This window comes from Manis javanica, chromosome 5, assembly GCF_040802235.1.
Source record: "Manis javanica isolate MJ-LG chromosome 5, MJ_LKY, whole genome shotgun sequence".
NCBI lineage: Eukaryota > Metazoa > Chordata > Mammalia > Pholidota > Manidae > Manis > Manis javanica.
Genome location: NC_133160.1, coordinates 131,690,472 through 131,710,586, shown reverse-complemented (window position 1 = coordinate 131,710,586; position 20,115 = coordinate 131,690,472). Strand labels below are relative to the sequence as shown.

The following is a 20,115-nucleotide window of genomic DNA, read 5'->3' as shown; positions in this document are numbered from 1 at the left end:
TTTATTGATTGGCACATGCTACACATTTTTGATGAATCAAATAAATGGAAAAGAAACTCTTCCAAAACTGGGTTTAGGGGGAGGTCTGTGTGTGAGATGTGTGAACAGAATAACTCACCCTACCCAGTGCATCCTCTTGAAGTCAGGGTGTTTGGTGCCAACCCCACAGGACACCCATGGGGCTCCCTCACGGTCTGTACTCTAGATTCCGAGCTGAGGCCTCAGTGTTCTCCTTCCTGGCTTCCTTACAAACCCTTCGCTAGTGATGCCAGACTCGTCGTCTCATTTTCAGTTGCTTTTTCTGATCCTTCGTGGATACACCTCCACCTGTCTTCCTGCCCACGGACTGGTTTTTGAGCAGGCCTCAGACATTCAGGAGTAATAGCTGGGAACCAAGGTACTCCCCACCCCACCCTTAATTGGGAAAATGAAATAGAGAACTAGATTAGCCTTCACCTAGCTCTTGGGGTCAATCCAAGCGAACTGGGGATGAGGTAACAGTGCCTAACCTTGCCTGTGGAAAAGCCTGAAGAAGAAAGAGAATGGTAAAATTTATTTTGCTCCTTTCTGGGCTTCATATGCATCAACTCATTTAGTTGTCACAATAATCCAGGGACGTAATGCAGACATTATATTCATTCATACAGATGAGGAAACTGAGGCTAAGGACACAACTTGTCTTGACCATAGCATGCAGTAACGGGAAGCGGGGCATGGTTAAGCAGATCCTGGCACTGCTGTATGCAAATTGCTTAACCCTTCTGACTTTGTTTGCTCATCTATTAAATGGGGGTAATCATGTACAACCCACAGGGTTGTCTTGGGGATTAAGTAATACTCTAACTAATGTAGATCATATTAAAACTTACATACTATAATTAATGTAATTATGGAACCCAGGTTCCACTGGCTTTCCACTTTATACCACCTCCGCTGGAATTTTTTTTCTTTTTCTTTTTAAACATCACAGGGTCTTGCTGTACTCCTGAGACTTCCAGAGGACAAGGCCCTTTCTTCAGTCAGGCTGACCTAAACAGAGCCAGCCCTCCTTCCCCTCCCAAACCACAGCTGTGTGTTGGAAAGCTGGACTCTGAGGCCCCTAATAAAGAGCAGACCTCCCAATCATTCCCTCCCTCTCCCTTCACTTGGGTTTTCAAATTAAAAGTAACTAAAAGCTAAGGTCTAAAGAGGAGGTGGGGGAGTCGGAGGCACAAAAGTAGATTGAGGAAGTGGGGCTCTCTCCCTAAAATAAGGGTATCAAAAAAATCCAGCTCTAGAGGGGGTCCAGTCCTACCATGTTTCCCGACTTTGGGCCATAGGCCCACCTGGTCTGTGTGGGTCACAGACCCTGGTCCGCAGGTCAGTAGGCAGGCTATGGCCTTAGGAGCCCTAGGAGGCGGGCAGCTGTCACCGGCCATCAGCCAAAGAGAACTGTTTTCTACTTCTCTCTGGAGACAAATCTCTGGAGAGAGCGCCCCAAGGAAGCCAGAAGACACCCGGCACACGTAGGCAGCCAGCCACCAGGGAAGGAGTGTGCCAGAAGTCCTGGAGAGAAAACCGTCAGGTCCATTACACTCTCCAGTTCGGACCCCGTTAGAGAACTCTTCCTGCTGCTTTTCCAAGACTCGGGCCTCTGCATTCTGAGCGTAAGCTTCCAAGCCTCAGCTGGGGCAGATCCGAGGCAAGGGCGGAGTCCTCGCTCCTCTCCCGCGAGTCTCCACATCTGGGCGCCACATCCGCACGCCTCCTCCCTCCCCCGAGTCTTTGCGACCACGGTGCCTTCGACGGGCCCAGAGAGGCCGCTCCCCCTGGCGTAGTCAAGAATTGAAGGAGTGGGGGAAGGGGCAGTTGGCGCCGTTTTCTTTTGCAAACCACAAACCGGCCCGTCGTTTTCAAATCCTGAAGCTAGAAATGGGCCTCCACCCTATCCACTTCATTTGGAGAAAAAAAAAAAATCACAAGTTTGTTTAAATGTGATTTTCATCACTAACGGCTTTGATAGCTGCTACAACCGTAGTCTTCTACAGCAAAAGGACCTTCTGAATTCTCCAAGGACAGATTTGTGGGGGCGTGGAGCTGGAGAGCAAAGAGGCAGGGGAGAAGCAAAGAGCCAGCTAAGCCGGACACGCCCTCCAAAGCCGAAGGTGTGAGGCCCAGGGCTGCCGCCGAGGGGGAGAGCGGGCCCGGAGGGCAGGGCCGAGCAGATTGGGGTTTGCTCACACGGAACATTTTGATTTGGTTGTAGGTAAGTTTGAGGGCCTCTTTCTGATGGCTGGTTGTATTTTATCTCTATGCCTTGCACCCAACTTCCTGTCGCCTGCGGGCCTAGATGTGCGAGGCCGTGCCCCAAACACTGCGCTGCAAACCTCTTTCACCGAGCTTGCCCTTCCAGCTCAGCTCCGCAGTTGGGCCTCTTTCCTGAGGGTCAGAGCTGCCTGGACTCCGGTTTGGGGAGAAAATCCTCATTCCTAACCCCATGATGATCCCTCAAAGGAAAAGCACTAAAGGTTGAAAATCAAAGTTCGGGTTCGGCCTGGGACCCTCGCACAGCGGCCAAGGCCGGCAAAGTCCACTCCCGCAGCGCATAGGGTGGCCTGACTCCCCGCGGTGCCCCAGGCAGAAGCCAAGGAAGAGAAAAGACCCCGCAGTCTGCCTTGATCAGGCAGCGCTTCCAGCCTGCTGAGGTTCTAGGACCACCCAGGACCCCGGGCGTCGGGGGAGCAATCTGGAGAGATCTTAGAACAACACGGGAGAAGCGCTGCTGGGCAGGCCCCCGCCCCACACGCCGGCAGGCCGATGCGCGCCGACCAGACCTCTCCCGCAGCTTCTGCGGGGTGGTAGTGGGCGGGGAGCTAGATTCAAACCCGCCTAGGGGAGTGGGCGGGGCGGTGTGGCGGGGGGCTGCGCGGGCAGGGCTTCTTTTAAGGAACCAACCGCCTCTTTCCGAGGGCCTGCAGCCCCGAGGTTGCTCCTGACCACAGGGTTTATTTTGCTTTTGCAAGGAAGGCAGATGTTGACCTCTCTCCATTTTTGTTCGGCCGAACCATTTGCTTCCCTGCGCCACCCCCCACCGGTGCGCTATCCCGGGAGTCAGTTCCCCAGTCCTTTAAACCTTCTGGAATGTCACACATGGAAACCTTTAGCAAATGTTTGTTAATGATCATAACAAAGGCATCTTTCAAATTAGGCAGGTAATTACTACCAGAAGGACAACTGGGCGCTCACTTGCTCATCCATTCTCACTGCTTTAAACCTGCGAGAAGTTACGGCCCGAAGACACTCAGCGTAGCCTGCTTTTCGAGCCCCTTTATGCGTCACTGAAATGAACTGTTAAGTTACCATTTGTGGGCGGGGAGCGCTGGGGCCTTGCTTTCACGAGACCCCAGCGCGACTGGGCTGGCAGTTCCCTGGAAGCAGAGCAAGCCTTCCTGGGTAGGTCCTTGCCTCACCTCCTACTCTCCTGGGTACTTGGTATAAAAACGTAGATCTCAACTTGTTTTCATTAGTTGCAAGACAGCCAGCAAACAGCTTTTTCCTATTATTCCGTACAGATTTATTTGAGGGTCGTCAGGCCCCGTTCATTATCTACAAACATTACGGTATCCTGTTAGTATTTCGAACAAGGGGCTGTTCATAGATTTGCCTTCAGTGATTTCCTGAAGGAACATGTGGAAGTAATACTGAGCAACGCAGTCACCCTGAAGATGCACGAGAGGCGGGCGCGCAGAAGGACTGGTAGAATGGGGCCCCCAGCTCAGCAGGACTGGTAGAATGAGGCCCCCAGCTCAGCCCCAGGAGTCTTCCCGAGGCTGACACTCCCGGAGCCCGTTCCAGTTAAGTACAGCACCCCTTGGAGCACTTTTCTGTGACCCTTTCCTGCCAGCCCTTCCGCCGCCACCCTCCTGAGGAGAGGGAGGTGATGGCTGTCTGACGTTGTTGTCTGACGTTCCAGGCTCATTTTGGCCGTCCGAGCCATTCTGAGTGCGGGGAGATGCGTGTGGGGATAATGAACCCCTCCACCTTGAAAGCGAAATCAAACTTAGAGAAGGCGCGGAAGGGGACGCGTTCCCCTCCCCCACTCTAGCTCGCCGGCCCCTCTCCGCGCAGGTCTGGTTCCTGGAGCGTCAGCGCCCCCTTTCCTTCGCGAGCAAGATCGTTCTCCCCGGGCGCTGTCGCCTCACGCATTGGGCATAGGGTTTGGGGCCCCGCTGTCAACCGCAGGGCATTGGGAAGGTCGGACCCACGCGGCTGGGGGGAACGCGGGAAAGTGAAGTAACGCGGGGGTGGCATGCTTGTTGTGTGGACAATTCCCCAAACGCCCAAGCGTGGGCCTTTCTGTGTGCATGATAGAAACCAGGACAGCCTCGCCCAGATAACCCCGAAAACAAAGGCACGACAAGATAAGTGGCTGCAAAGGAGTAAAGGTCGTTCTGTCGGAGAACGTCTACGCAGACCCTCGATTCTCTGTACCCTCTTACAAACCCTTTTTGAAAGAAAAAATTCCATTATTTTCATATTGGACTCAACAGTTTGCTTTGTCTCATAAAAGGATTAGCAACCACACGACACTTTCCCTGAAAAGAGCCCAGGTTCAAAACAGCGCAACCGCTTGGAGATTTCTATTTGGGTTAGAAATTTGTACAGAAGGGGACCGTCTTGATTCCAGATTTATATCTCTCTGGGCGTGAACAGCAATTTTACGTGTTCTTTTCTTCCTTTCAAAGGGTATTCAAAGCAACACAGTAGTGTAGTTAAATATCCCCCAAATCAGGAGGCAAACTCAGTCTGGAAATGATGGGCAGTTTGTATTTTCACGAACCTCTTCCCGGCAGACCATCAACACCTCCCCTTTCCATCACCCCCACCCCATCTGGTCTGCTTCTCTCCTCCTCCTAGTTGTTGTCGAAGTCTGGGGGTTGGGGCTGGACCCCCTGATTGAGTAAGAGCGGAAAGCGGACGGCGCAATCTGGAGGCTGAGAGATTCAGAGCGCACGGAGTTGTAGGGAAACTTTTATTTTGAAGAGGCCGCGTGGGGGGGGGGGTGTCATTTCCTGACAGCTATTTACTTAGAGCAAATGATTAGTTTTAGAAGGATGGACTATAACATTGAATCAATTACAAAAAGCGGTTTTTGAGCCCATTACAGTTGGAGCTAGAGGGAGAGAAACAGAAGAAAGACTACAGAGAGGACTGGAGGCTGTGGATATACTTTTTGCTCCATATGTAGGATTTTTATTGTGAATTGACATAGGAGGAGAAGGTAAGGGAGGAGGAAAAAATGATTTCTTGTTTCTAAGAGAGGTCCTTGATCGGGCCCTTTGGGCCAGAAGAAATGAAGTAACTTTACTCAAACTTTGGGCGATGAGAAAAAAAGAATTGCAGTTGAATTCCAGTTGTGTCCATAGAGTAATCTATTTTGAATAAACTTAACTTGGAGGAAAGATAACCAGAGTTCCAAAGTCTAGGGATAAAAAAAAACAAAAAACATTTTCCAGGCCTATTTTTAAAAGTGGTGTTTTTCTAACAACTCTATGGCCTCCCAAAGAAATTGTTTAGGCTTACATATTTGAGGTTTCTTTTGGGGTTGGGGGTGGTATTCGAGCACACTGGGACAAGCACCAAGTAATGCTGGAAGCGGGGGCGGAGGTGTTTGCCCTCTCTTGGCAGTGGGTCCTGGAAGGCGACAGGTTTCTAATGAGTATTTTCATTTCTCGCCCGCGGTCTGGCGGGACAGCGCCGCAGCCAGTAGAGCGGAGCGCGGCAGGAGGATCGGGGGAGGTGGGGAGAGAGGAGCGCCGAGTCGGCGGCAGGAGTAGGAGGAGGGGAGGCGTGAAGGGCTCGGCTGGAGAAGGCTGGACTTTGCGTGCTCGCCGGGTGCACATGGCTCCGACCGAGGGCTGGTAATTACTGGCGTTTGGATGGGCGAGTCTCAACACTACGGTAGTGTCTGCAAGACCCGTAGAGCGGGCTCAGAGGGACGAGGGTTTAGGGAGTTCCCCAGCGGTCTGTGGGATCAGTGACGTGCGAGGGAGAGCGGGCACCGGCCCCGCAGTGCGCTCGGATTGCGCTCCCCAGCGCAGGGGCGAAGCGGCGCAGGCAGACGGGCAGGCGGTCTGTAGTAATGACACACCCATTTGGTCCCGAGTGAAGAAGTCGTCGTCGCCTCGCATTCCAACAACTGGGATTTGAGTAATTTCGAACTGTGCTCCAAGGGGCTCACTTTGTGCCGGTGTACCCCCCACCCCGACCCGTCCCTGCGCGCCCCCTTCCTCGGTGGACTTGTTTCTGCAAAGGCGGGGCACTCTGCTGCTGACCAGCCCCGGAGGCAGTAAGGAAAGAAGGAAGGTCGCCAAAAAAGCGGTGAACTTCTCGTGGGGAAGTTAAGGAAAACTCCAAACGGAGAAACTCGGTTCCCAGGTAAGATGCAAAGGCGGGAGGCGAACTGCCTTACTAGCTCCCTCCGGTACCCGAGACCTGAACATTTCCTCCTGTGTCCCTTTCTGCGTTGGGATGTGTGGCACTCGCCGCCTGCACTCGTGCTGCGCTGCTTCAACCTCTCCAGTGGCCTCTGTCTTTATTCCACTCTCTGCCCCGTTCTCCCTGCCCATTTCGGAGTGGTCTCCTCTCGCCTCTCCTTTCTCCACCACCTATCCCCGTGGAAATCGGCTTTTACGAGTGAGATTAACTTCTCCCGGCAGCGCCACTTGGCTCAGTTACTGCTGGGACCAGGGGTTCCGTTCTGACAGGGTCGCGTGGCCCGGCCGCAGTACGGCTGCCCGAGAGGGCCAGGAGCCTGGGTCGCCTGGCCAGGTGTGCGAGAGCTGCCAGTGGCCTGACCCAGCCTCTTAGCCGGGAAGGAAGTGCCAGGCTGTCTGTATATCCTCCGTCCGTCTCTCAGCCAGCAGCGCCCGCCCCACACTTTGCTCCCAAAGCCTTGCTAAGACCGCAGAAAGTGCAGGAGTGCCAGGGAGAACTTGCCACCCACTCCAGCTCGCTGAGAGGCAAACCGGAGTGGGAGAGGGAGCGTGGACAGCCCTTATCACGTCCGGATGCTCCGCTGCCGGCCAAGCCGCCTGGAAAAGCCCCGGGCTGTGCTGTGTGGGAAATGGCTTTTTGGCTCCGCAGCCGAATTGCTCAAGGTTTTGGACCTACTCGCCTCGCCGCGGTCGCTCCCGACCAGAACTGGGCAGCTTTTTAGAGCAAACGCGGCGAGACCATCTGCCGCACAGCTCTCTGGATTAACACCCCAGAGTCCAGCAAGCCCGGGGGCCTCTGGAGAGGAGGACGGGAAGCTCCCGGCGTGCGCACCTCCTCCGCTGCCTCGCCGGCTCTGGTTTTAACACCCCCCGACCCGCCCGATCCCCATCTGACCCACCCGGACCCTGGTGCTGCTTCATGCATTCCTTTCCCCTAGGCTTCCTTCTTTCCAGAGTCCTCAAGATAAAGGGGGTTCTTCCCCACTTTCCAACAGGCCAGGGCCCGACCATCCTCTTTGCTTCCCTAGTCAGCCCTTGCTTCGGGCTCTTCAACAGTCTTGCTTTTTGTTTGAACCAAGTGTAGCTGGACTACGGGATTGGAGTACCGAGAACGCTGTTGTGTGCAGGGAGGACGAAGAGTGGCACCGGGAAGGTAGCTGCCCCTCAGCCCTTGCGTAGATCGAGATGGACCCGAAGCAGAGCCCGGGCTCTCGGCCCCAAGTCGGCTTTCTTTCCCGGGCGCAGACTGAGGAGGGGTGCAAGGGGAGGAGCATTGGGCTGGGCTTTCCAGCTGCAAACGCGTCTGGCGCCGAGGCGGGCCCGTTTTGTGCCTCCTGAGGACCGGCCGTGGGCGGTGCGCAGCTCCAGGACGCGACCTGGGGACGTGGTGGCCAGCGCCTTGCTGCAGACCCCTGAGCTTGGGGAGCCCTGTGGCCTCCGGGATCCGCAACAGGGTTACTTATTGCTGATGGAAAAGCGGCGGTTCTGAGGGGAAAGTTAATAGCTTGCTTCGGTGACCAAAAGGTGCGACACTCAGCGTCCCTCCCTCCGGTCTCGCGGGGTCTGCGCGCAGTATCTGCTGTCGGGGTGTGAGGATGGGGAGGTCCTGAGGGCTTGCTCTTAGCGCGGCATGCAGCGCCGGGGCGACCTGTTTTTCCCCACTGCGCAGTAGTCCGCGCTCTGCCGGTGCTTGTCTTTTGCTGAAGTGGCACAGCGGCATTCCCTTTTGTTTAAAACTGAACAGTGAGACAGGGATCGGTTGGAAACGAGAATCGGAGGGGATAAAGAGGACCTCGGACTTGGGGCACTCCCTTCCCTGCCTACAGTCATCTTCCCCTTCCCGCAAAAGGGAGGCGCAGGCGGGCGCTTGCGGGTGCTGGGCAGCCGCGGCCGAGGCGAGCGTCTGGCTAGTGGGGCGCAGGGGTGGCCGGGTTTTTAGAGCCGATGGGGGCGCAGTCTCGGCGAGCTCGGCCTTCTGGCAGGCAGCTATCCCCGGCCGTGTCGGTTTCGGGCCCACAGGAGGCGCTCGCGCGCCACTGTAACCCTAAACCCCTCGGTCCCTCTCCCTCCACCCCTCCGGGCCCCTCTCCCTCCACCCCGTCCAGCCCCCTTTCAGGTCTCAGGCGAAAACAATGCAAACGCCAAACGTCGAGCCTGGGGCACAGCGTCCGCTGCAGCTCTGAGGCCAGGAGAGCGGCGGAGAGGGGCGCTAAAGCCCGGAGCGGGTGGTCGCCGCCGCCAATCCTGTGGTGACCGAGCAGCCCAGGGCGTGGAGGCGGCGGGAGGGGGAGAGGCCCGCGCCGGTGTCTGTGTGGGTGTGGCGGGTGCGGCGGGGCTGGGGGCTGGAGGCTGGAGGCCGGGCGGTGCCGGCACAGAGCCTCCCCGGCGAAGTGGTCGAGCCGCCGTCCCGGTGAGCTGTCGGGGACCCGGAGCCTGAGCGGCCGGCGGGCAGCTGCCAGGGAGCCGTGCGGGTAAGATTTGCGGGGCTGCTGCGCCCTCTAGCGAGCTTCCCGAGCGCGGTCTCGCTCGCCGCCAGCCTCGGGCGCTCGGCGTCGCAGCCGCGTCGGAGCTCTGTGCGGAGACCCAGGCGGCCCCAGGAAGACTAACCTCGGCCACCTCTCCTCCTTCTGGAGGCTCAGAGAGGCGACCCGCAGGCATTGTGTGGGCCCGGCAGGCGCCGGGTGGGCGAGAGGGGGCGGAGGGCACCGGGTTTGGGAATAGAGTAGGGGTCTCGTTAGAATTAAATGTGGGAGAAACGGAGGACGTAGGCTCTCTCAGGGACTGGTGGGGGTTTGTTGTTTTCAAGCACCTCGCACGCTCTCCGGCCGCGCAGGCGGCCTGTGGCTTGTTTGTGTTACCCTCCTGCGTTGTTGTGCCGCGGGAACAGTCGTTCCCGTTCAGCACTCGACCCCCGGGCCGAGTGGCCGTCGCGGTCCCCGCCGCGTGGGTTTACGAGGGGTGACAGCAGAACAGATTGGGCGGCGCGGGCCGGACAACGGTGTCGCGGACCCCGCCCCGGCGGCCCAGGTGGTCTGCCTGCAGCTAGTGAGTGGACTCCGAGGTGAGGAGCGCGCTGGCTAACAAAACCCCGAACCACCCAACCTCTTCTCGAGGAGCCTTTCCTGCTGTGCCTGCTGAACCTCTGCGGCCGGGCTGGCAGCGCCGCTCCTGGCCCGCGAGACCCCACTGCCGCCGCGGACCTCGCTGGGCCCTGTGCGTCAGGGCATTCCTCTGGGGCCCAGCGGGGAGTTACGCATTTTCGGCAGCAGTTTCCCAGCTCCTGCTTCTGCTCTGTGGGCTTCGAACTGAGGTCACCACGAAACCTGAAAGTATAATTAAAGAAAAGAAGATATTGGAAGTTAAGATCTGGGACATTTTAGTACAGAACTTGATGTACAGTAGCGGCATCTGCGTTCGCGCGAACCCCGAATGCAGGTCCTTGGATCAACACTTCCATCTGCTGGCCATACTTGAGAACTGCAGCTACCGTCTGCGGCAGTGGGCTCCGCGGGAGATTCTTGACATCAGAGGATGCATTTTTTGTTTGGTAGGACCAAGTGGAAGATGGTGATTGGGCTTCTTTTCTTGTAAAGCTGCAAGAATCAATGGCCTGACTACATATACTTTGTAGGCCTTTATGTAGTTTTGCACCTTAATCATTTGCATTTATGTAATGAGCAAAGGGCTGACCTACCATATCTGATTATCAGAGCAGACCCGTGAAGAAGATAGGTTGGGTGTTCGAATTTCCCTTTATGAGTGAAGCTCTAGTGTTTGGGGCCTGGTGATCTTGATCTCAAGTGTACCACAAGCTTCCAAACCCAAGGTTGTTTCATTAGGAGTCACACCAGTTTAGTGACAATCAAAAGGAAGTGCTATCTTAGTCTAACATGACTAAATATCTGGTACAGGGAGAGCAGAAAGTTTGAAGAGCTCAAAATGTCCCATAAAATGCTCCTATGTAAAACTTCTCCAATCCCGCCCATCACTGGAATGTCTAATGGAGCTCAGAGAGATCAAAACAACAAAACAGGATCTGGTGCTGTGCAGATCCTGGTAACACACCCTCTGTGAAGTTGCCGCCAGGGTGGACCATCCTTTAGATTGCCTGGGCTGCAGTTACAAGTCTGAGTAGAACATCTGTCACAGGGAAAAAGCAGGGTATGTAATTTTCACAGTTAGAGTTAACTTAGGAGAGCTGAAATTAACTGAACCTGAGACTCTGAATCTTGAAGTCGTCAGTGGCTCTTGGGACTGTGAGAGAGTCTCCTGTGGCCTTTAATCATGCCAGGGTGGAGTGAAATACAATATGCAGTGGTTCTGCAGTAGGATGCATTGTGCAGTTGGTGATGGGCAAGCTGGCTGGCAGCTTTATGAAAAGAACGCTGTGCTCTTCGGTCTGGAAACAGTGGCCCTGCATTGCTTGCTCTCCATTTCCTCCAGTTTAGCATGGTGTCTTTGCTGATAGTCACACTTAATGGCTCTTTGCATCTGTTGCAGATACAGAGACCGCAACCTGTTAAAGAATAGAGGCTGAAAACTGATGTTTCTCTGCTTCTGTGACTGTATATATTGGCTCGGTCGTCTTGATAGCTACACCAGGCCTTTGCTAAATTTGAGTTCAGATCCACTTGTCTGTGCAGGTGATGTAGGGCAAGTCAGATAGCCTTTGGGTCTGACTTTCTCAGTAAGTAGAAGTTGAAGTAGCCACTCTGATGTCTCTCTCATCTAAAATATTGTAGGAGTTCACAACAAAAGAGTCATTATGAAAACCCATAGCTGCAGTTCCCAAAGCACTTTAGATTAAACGATATAATTTAATCTTTGTAAGTAATGCAGTTAGGGAAGTCAGCAAGCCAGGTGTTACTAGTCTCAGTTTACAGAAAAAGAAACTGATTTCGAGAGATGGACTAAGTGTCAGATATAGGACCACAGCCTAGTCCACTGTGATTGCCACCATCTCTTCTGAGAGGAGGAATGAGAAGGACAAGATAATGGGGATTGGGGGGACAAGAAGTCACTGGCGTGGGTGTGACTATGGCAGAAATCTCTTTTCCCTATTTGTTTCAGTATCTTATGACAATGCATTTTAAGTTATGATCATAAAGGACTGAGACTGAAGTCCAACTTACAGTTGGCATGAGAGAAATTATTGTTTTAAAACAAAAATTTGGATTAAGTCCATTGTTCTTCCTTGCAAAGTGATTTGTTTTTTGCTGACTCATAACGTGCTATGTTTCTCTGAATTTGTAACCTCAGTTACGTACATTTGCACATCTGACTTTTGGATAAGCTCCAGGATAGGGGTTACTGATTAAGGATGAGCATTTACTCCCAGAGTAGAAAAGCACCTGAAACAGCAAGTAGGACTACCCAGCCAGGCAACAGGGAGGGAGGCCTCCATCCTCTCCCCTTGTCTTCCATTAACTCCCTGTTGGGCAAACACTACAATTATTAACGAGTAAATTGTCTGAATTATAGATGAGTAATGACATGACATTTCACAAATACGCCTGCATTTCAGGGAACCACTCTTACTAGAGAAGAGAGTTTGAAATCTTAAGCAACACATGTTGATTTCCAGTGTTCATAGCATTATCGCTTGCTCTGAGGCCCTGTTTTCATTGCCCACTTTGTATGTCAGTAAATAATCCTTTCTGGCAGCCGGTCCAGTGTGTCTGGGCTCACAGAAGGAAATCTGGGGTGAGGGGCTGGGCCCAGGCAAAACGCTCTTCAGAGTCTGCCCTGTAAAAGCAGCGAGCCTTTCCCTTAAGCTTGGGAATGCTTTAAAGATGCATCATTGGCAAGCCCTGCTGAAGAAATACAGGATATAAATGTGATAAAAACCCAAGACATCAAGCTGCTTCTGGAGCGCTGCTTTGAAGTTTGCTAAGTGGATTATCAGTGGGAGGCTGATATTTATATGTGCAAACACACAGGCCTTTACTGCTAATTGTGGTAAATCAGGCTGGCCAGCCTGACTCTGGGGCCCGCTGTGCCCATCACCGCAGCAGCGAGGAAACCCTGCTTCCCCAGGCACATTTCAGGACCCTCAGAAGCCATCAGCCAGCCAGCATTGTGCAAATTGCATTTGGGTTCACAGCACTGCAATTGTGCTTACCTCACTGTGGTGAGCAGAGAAGGAAAGCAGGGCCCGAATTTGCATTAGGAAATAGTTTCAGGGAGGTGGGGGGGGGGGTGTCGAGATACACAAGGCTGAAACATCAGTCTTCCCTTGAAAGACACCATATGGTGGGTTGGAGAGAGTATGGCTTTTGTGTCACACAGTCCTTGTGTTAGAATCCTGGTTTTACCACCAACTGTGTGACTTAGGGTTCTTTGCTAAACCTCTCTGAGTCCCAACTGGCTTCTTAAATCAAATATGTCACAGGGTTATTATTAATAAACATGGTATACACATGAAAACTTTGGTCTAGTAAATATTGGTTTCTCATTCCTGCCTTGGAGAAAACACTCATCATTTTTTCCCATCCAGCCCATCCCCGCTCCCTGTTTCGAGCATTCCATATTTTATGCTGTCTTTCTTCCTCGTCCATTTTGCTGGTAGAATTCAGTGAAGCAGAAATCTGATTTCTGCAAGTAGGCCTCCTTGTCACCTTAAAGCAAAAAGGGGGAGGAAAGCCAAGGGGTAAACACAGGCATGCATTTAATTCCTCATTTTTCTTTTGTTTTTTAGACAAAGTTTGCTTAGCAATCATGTATATGCACCTTAGTTTCCAAAGTCAGTGGGGTAACAGATTAACTCCCGTGAGTGTGTGCCATTGCACGAGTTAGGATTTTGAGCAGTCCCTGCAGGTGACCTCAGTGGGCCTCTTCAGTTGAATCTTGGATGCTCAGCAACCCCAGCACCTGCAAGCCCGTGGTTCCTTTTCACTGACTTCAGTGAGATCACTTTATCAGACTTCATATGGAAAGTGGAGTCAGAGATAAAGTGAGTGGGTGTGTGCATGACAAGAAGAAGAAGATTAAAAAAAGATTTTTTCTCAGAGGGTTGATAAGAACAGACCTTCAGTGATTTTACCTCAGGGCAACTTGGGTTCCTCTTTACTTTTTCCCTCCTTTAATTTTCTTTGATCACCTTTCTTCATGCCCACACTGCTTTCCCCACTCATTTTTTATGGTCATTCAGTTTCAATCTCCACTTCTCTTCTATACATGATTGCTAAGCAAACAGGTTTTGTTGCAGGAAATCAGAGTCAAGAACTTGGTTTCCATGGGTCATGTTACGTCACTGTGAAAACGAATCATTGGTATTAACTGAATTTTATCTAACATCTTACTGCATTCCCTGAAACACAGGAGTTGAGCTACACTTTTCTCTACCGTCTCTTCTCCTTTCTCCACGTTCTTTACCACTTCTCCTTCCAGGCCCACGCCCCAGGCTCCTTGCCCCTCCTTCCATGCCCACGCCCAGGGCTCCTCTCCCCTCTTTCTGGGCCTGCGCCCCAGGCTCCTTGTGCCTTGTTTAGCCGGACCATGAGTGCAGCAGGTCCAAGGAGAGCACCCGCTGGGAACCCAGCCTGAACGTGGCACGGGCCTGTGTATCACACAGTGACATCCTCTAAGTGACATTGGTTAGTGGGACTTTCAAAACTCTAGATCAGAAAGGCTTTTAAATATTAAGATATTTGTTGCAGCCCACGCATCTTTTCTAAAGGTCTTAGAGGATGTGACCTTCATGTACTTTCTGTAGTGAAACATTGAGCAAATGAACCTATTTTGAGAGAAAACAGTTCCATTTTGGAAGTTGAGTAAATACATATGTTTATTTGTTTTCCACATTCTTAATTTAAATGATTTAAAAGGAACAGTTCTCCTGTACTGTTGGACACATTCCAAGACACTAAAGTAAGACTTTTTGGAATTTGAAAGCTGCATGCAATCCAAAAGGATTCCAATTTCACATGGCTCCTGTCGTGACTGGGGGCCCCATCAGGCTTTCTGATTCTTTTGTCTTTGGCATCTTACTGCTTGGACTGTGAAGCTTAAACTGGGATGTTTTTGTTTAGAATAAGGCTGTTAACATTTTCCATAGCACAAAGCACAACAAAAACGAGGCTCCTGGGTTGTTTTTTGGCTAACACTCTGTTTGCCTTTTGCCTTTAGCAGTTTTCCAGAGCCATGGGGACTTCCCATCGGGCCCTCCTGGTCTCAGGCTGTCTGCTCACAGGTATGGAGTCAAGTCCTCTCCGAGTTCCTTGTCGTGGGGAAAGCCTTGTTTTTTGAGTTCTGTGCTCTGAGAGTGCATTCATTACCTGTACTCTGCACACACAGTCTAAGAGAGTCAAAGGCATGGAATGACCACAGACCTTCAGTTCCCTTGGCTGTATTGCACTACTTTCAATTAAGAAAGAATGCCCTCCAGTGGTGATTTAGTGTATCTTAATCCTGGCATTGAATTGTTAGGAATAATAGCACACATTTACCCACTGACATCTTTCTTTTCCTGGGATATGGGTTTCCAGTAGAGGTGGATCAGAGAAACTCAAGAATATTCAAAGGAAATAAATGATAGAAAATTCTTGAGCAGGAAATCATACCTGCTTTAGGTCAGACCTGTCTTAAGTGGAAGATGCTTAAACTGCCTGGAAAATCTGAGAGCCACCTTTTCTCTTGGAATCTAATTGATAGAATATTTGACTCTTGGGGAAGCTGACTAACTCTTTCCCACCAAAAGGATACCATTGGTGCCATTTGTTGAAATATTTCTTGGACTTTCTTAGTTTTCATCCAGACACGTCGTATTACATATGTTTACCATGAAACCAAGGTTTTTTTAGTCTGAGGAGTTAACATAAGACTATTAGTGTCTTTAGGTCTGATCTCTATGGCTATGGTAAAATTGAGCAAGATCAGTGATTGTGTAGTTCTAAACTCCACTAAGTACCCCCAGTCTACAGAATAATAGGTGACCCGGATGTACTTAATGTCTGTCTGAACAAGCTGCAGGAAACATAGTGGGCACACACTGAAGTTGGGTGGGATCCCTACATGGGCCTCAGAGGGAGATTAGAGACCATTGACCATTAATTAAGTCATAGTACCTCTTCTATCAGTTTTATAGACAGGGGAAGCTAGGCTAGAATTTTAAGTTATAAGATGAACACAGACTTTTCACTCTTGGGCTTTAATTATTCTTATTTTTGAATTAAAATGCACATTGCCCTGCTTTGGTTTCTGGAAGTCATTAGGGAGAAGGCATGCCAGAGTGTCATAAGAAATGAAAGATGCATAATTCCTAAGTGCAGATCTGCTTTGTGCTTTGTTCAGCCTCCCCACCCCTGTTCGCATCCCATTTCTTACTAAGGGAAACCTCTGCAGGGAATGTGGACAATAAAGAAACCATATGTGTTTGAGCCTATGCCATCCTGGGATATTTTATGGTCACACATAAGAGTCTAAAATATGGAATTGGAATCAGACGTCCTCTATCCATTTGAGTGTTTGGAGGGGTGAGTCTGGGGGGCTTGGGGGGCCTCTTGAGGCCTCCGGAGCATTTGCTGCTCTCAGCAGATGTGTAGGCTGTTATCACCGGGGGCCTTTCATGGGCATCCAGGCTAACGGGATTTTGTAGAGAAATGGTTCTTGTTCATATAAGCTGCTACTGTTGCTTTTCTTAGTTCTCTGGGTGAGACTGTCCTTTCTGGCTGCATCCTATTCAGAGCATGTTTCCTGTTACAGGGCTGAGCCTAATCCTCTGCCAGCTTTCATTGCCCTCTATCCTTCCAAATGAAAATGAAAAGGTTGTGCGGCTGAATTCATCCTTTTCTCTGAGCTGCTTTGGGGAGAGTGAAGTGAGCTGGCAGTACCCCATGTCTGAAGAAGAGAACCCCAATGTGGAAATCAGAAATGAGGAGAACAACAGTGGCCTTTTTGTGACAGTGCTGGCAGTGGTCAATGCCTCCGCAGCCCACACGGGATTGTACACTTGCTATTACAACCACACTCAGACAGAGGAAAATGAGATTGAAGGCAGACGAATCTACATCTATGTACCAGGTGAGCTGAATGGGTGCCCGGGATCAAACTCCTTATTGTCCTGTCTCACCTGTTAACTGTATTTGAGTTTAAAAAATATAGTAATAATAAATGTTTTTTGGAGAAAATTTGAAAAATACAGAACACAAATCAAGATCATTTGTAATATCACTGTATAGAAATAGTCATTGTTAACATTTTGTAACTGTATTAAGTTATGAAAATAATGTTCATTATAGCATGTCTTTCATTGGCATTGTGCAAAAAATCTCAAATGTACCATTTCTATTCAATTCAGTCAAGTTCAGCAAATATTTTCTCTGTGTTTACTGTGTTTCAGAAACTGAAACAAAAGTTAATTAGGTAGGCCCTATCTTGGGAGTTGCATATAGTTAATTAAAATAGCTTCCAGACAGCAGCACTATTTTTCAGATTCAATAAAACATGTATTTACTCTTGACGAGTTAGAAGGAGTTTTTTCTTTCTAATTAAAATTTAAGGGCAAATGGCATACTAATGATTTTGTCTCGTGTCCTCTGAGAAGCAGATGTGGATAGGAGTGAGATGGGATTAAGCATGCAAACGATTTAGTAGGGGGAGGCCAATGAGAGGGTTCTGGGAGGGACCAGCAGAGGCTGGGAGAGCTACCACCTGCACTGGAAGTGAGGTGAGAAGGGAGGAAGGTGGGGTAGTCCAAACCTCTGTAAAGGAGGCCCCGGGTGCTCCTGCCAAAGGAACCCTAGTTCCACACAGTCATTGGCTGGAAGCATCTCTGGGGGGCACAGCCTTGGGTTGTGATGGATTTTAGAGCCAGCCTCTGTAGGGGGGAATGTGTTTTGTTTTCTCACAGTGGCCACCCTAATCAACCGCTCTTAGCTATGAGCTTGATATGCATTTGGTCTCCCACCCAGCTAGCTTTTTCTGTGCACTTCCTTATAATAATCTAGATCCATATCTGTACCTATATTTATATCTGTACATGTATCTGTATCTACTTACAACTGTTTCTATATCTGTATTGGTGTTTATATCCTTATCTGTACCTGTCTATCTGTTCCTCTGTATCTGAATCTCTGTCTATACCTATATCTATATTTATACTCATATCTGCATCCCTATCTATATATATTCACTTGTACCAAGGGCAAGCTATTAAAAGGACCATGACATTATTTAAACAATGCACAGATGGTACATGATGGCAGGAAAACCTGCATTTTACAGGAAGCCCTGGCTGATGTGTTATGGATACCAAACTGTGAATTTTAACCTGAAATTTAACAGCTTTGTTTGCTGGAATCTTTGCTAACAGTTTGGATTACAATTTGGAACTCTAAATGCAAATTCAAGTAATGACAATGTCAAAATGTAAATTCAAGGGGGCTATAGCTGGAGTGCTTAGTTTAAAACAAACAAACACATACAAACCACTTACAACTCTTGCCATCCTTGTTGTTTGGCAGAGGTAAGGTAAGGGGCTTCTGAAGTATAGGTTCCTACCTTTCTGCCTTTTCTTTTTAAGTTTTTTAAATTGGCTCCTCTTCCTGCCTCAGTTACTGTGGGCACCCCATAGATCTAGACCCTCTTCACTTCTTTCATGATCCTGTTATCTATAAGAACCTTCCTTCCTAACAATAAAAAAATGTTTCAACAAAAGTAGGTGTTTAGAATGTCACTCCAACTTCATTCACACATAAATGTCCGCTGCTATGAAAGAATGGTGGGAACGTGGGTTTGCTAAACATATATAAAATCTTGGAGTTCTGATCACCTAAGATCATCCAAAAATTCTTGTTCCTGCCTCCCTTCAGCCCAAACATCACCCAAGTGGGCCCTGCCTTATTGTCAATTAGAGATGTTTTTATTTTTAGTTATGGAGAGTACAGAGCCCTTTCTGAAACTGATGCTTGAGAGTCTCAGTATTTCTTACCACAGTAGTTTAAGCAGCTGTTTTTCTTTCTTTTTTTCTTTTTTATTAAGGTATTAATAAGGTATTAATACACACCCTTAGGAAAGTTTCACATGAAAAACATTGTGGTTACTACATTCACCCATATTTTCAAGTCCCCTCCCATACCCCATTGCAGTCACTGTCCATCAGTGTAGTAAGATGCTACAGAGTCATACTGTGCTACACTGTCTTCCCCATAACCCCCCACACCATGTGTACTAATCATAATGCCCCTCAATCCCCTTCTCCCTCCTCCCCACCCGCCCTCCCTCACCTGTCCCCTTTGGTAACTGCTAGTCCCTTCTTGGGGACTGTGAGTCTGCTAAGCAGCTGGTTTTCTTTTGAAAAGGAAATTCTCAGACTATGAAATTATAAATTGTACTTATTATTTGACAGATTATTTTTTAATAGATAGGCTTCTATACTACTTTTCAATAATACTGTCTGTGGGTTGTAGGAATTTTAAAAAACATTTCAATATTTAAAAAGGATGAAAATTTTTTCTTGTTTGGAATAGAGTCAATTATTGTCCATTTCTTGTTTTGAATGGCTGTTTAAATTTTGATTTCAATTCCTGGATAATATTTATATTATAATCAGTAATTTTTATTAGGGTTTAGGCAATTTGGTATTGCTCATCCTTTAAAATCACCTTCTAGCTGTTAGCATGATCACTGTCAATGGGGTGACACTTTGGGCTATATATGTGAAGGCATAATTTGTACCTAATATGGCTAATGCTAGTGGGATAATTTTTCTGCATGTAGGTGTAAAGGTGAAATTAGTACCTAAGATGTTTTTCTTCCTTTTTTAAATCACAGACCCAGATGTAGCCTTTGTACCTCTAGGAATGACAGATTATTTAGTCATTGTGGAGGATGATGATTCTGCCATCATACCTTGTCGCACAACTGATCCTGAGACCCCGGTGACCTTACTCAGCAGTGACGGGGTAGTGACGGCCTCCTATGACAGCAGACAGGGCTTTAACGGAACCTTCGGTGTTGGGCCCTATATCTGTGAGGCTACTGTCAGAGGGAAGAAGTTCCAGACCATCCCATTTAATGTGTATGCTTTAAAAGGTACTTGTACACCCCCCCCCCCTTTAAATAAGAGTTACAGGCAAAATAATCAGATGCATGTAGGATTAAAAAAAAATCATAGTCCCTGCTGACAGAGACTGTGAATCTTTGGGATTTTAGGACCTCACCTTTACCATACAATATTAAGCTGACCTCTATGGTTATAATAATACTAAGCTTAGCATTACTAAAGGCAAAAGCTTTCTTACCCCTGTAAGATTTCATGTTTCATCAGTTGATTGAAAAAACTGTAAGGAATTCTTTTCTTTCATAAGCCTCTTACTCACATTCCTGACTACAGAGGCCCTAAAAACAAACACACACCTGTGGGGGTTAGATTAGATTAATTTTAGTAACTTAAGTAAAGTGATTTCAATTTTGAGAAAAGCTTGTAGTTGTAGTCATCCCTTTGATGTGAGTGATTCATGTGAATGGGAAAGTGTAATACATAGTTGAGTCAATAGACTTATTGAACACTCCCATGTAGGTATGGCAGCGGTTGAGTTTGCTATTTAACTCTTACAAGGGGCTTAATTTAAGCCATGCACTGTGCTAGGTTCTAGAAAAGTGCAAAGAATAACTGCGTAGAGGAGTGGCAGAGAATAGG

The 20,115-nt window shown here is 49.2% G+C and overlaps 1 protein-coding gene across 6 annotated transcripts in view; it reads left to right on the top strand.

The window, feature by feature from the left end:
• Nucleotides 1–2,076: 2,076 nt before the first annotated feature.
• Nucleotides 2,077–20,115, top strand: part of PDGFRA (platelet derived growth factor receptor alpha) — a 42,738-nt gene continuing 24,699 nt past the window's right edge. Inside the window, exons 1-4 of one of the 6 annotated variants that reach the window (XM_073237604.1) lie at nucleotides 2,077–2,245; nucleotides 14,604–14,667; nucleotides 16,179–16,496; nucleotides 19,248–19,508. In XM_073237604.1, the coding sequence (XP_073093705.1) occupies nucleotides 14,619–14,667; nucleotides 16,179–16,496; nucleotides 19,248–19,508 (628 nt within the window). In that variant the 5' untranslated portion in view covers nucleotides 2,077–2,245; nucleotides 14,604–14,618. Of the gene's footprint in view, nucleotides 2,246–3,810; nucleotides 3,834–5,090; nucleotides 5,261–5,721; nucleotides 6,418–7,705; nucleotides 8,001–8,609; nucleotides 8,948–14,603; nucleotides 14,668–16,178; nucleotides 16,497–19,247; nucleotides 19,509–20,115 lie in introns of those variants that run through there. The other 5 variants (XM_073237605.1, XM_073237599.1, XM_073237600.1 and 2 more) reach the window with 5 other exon arrangements.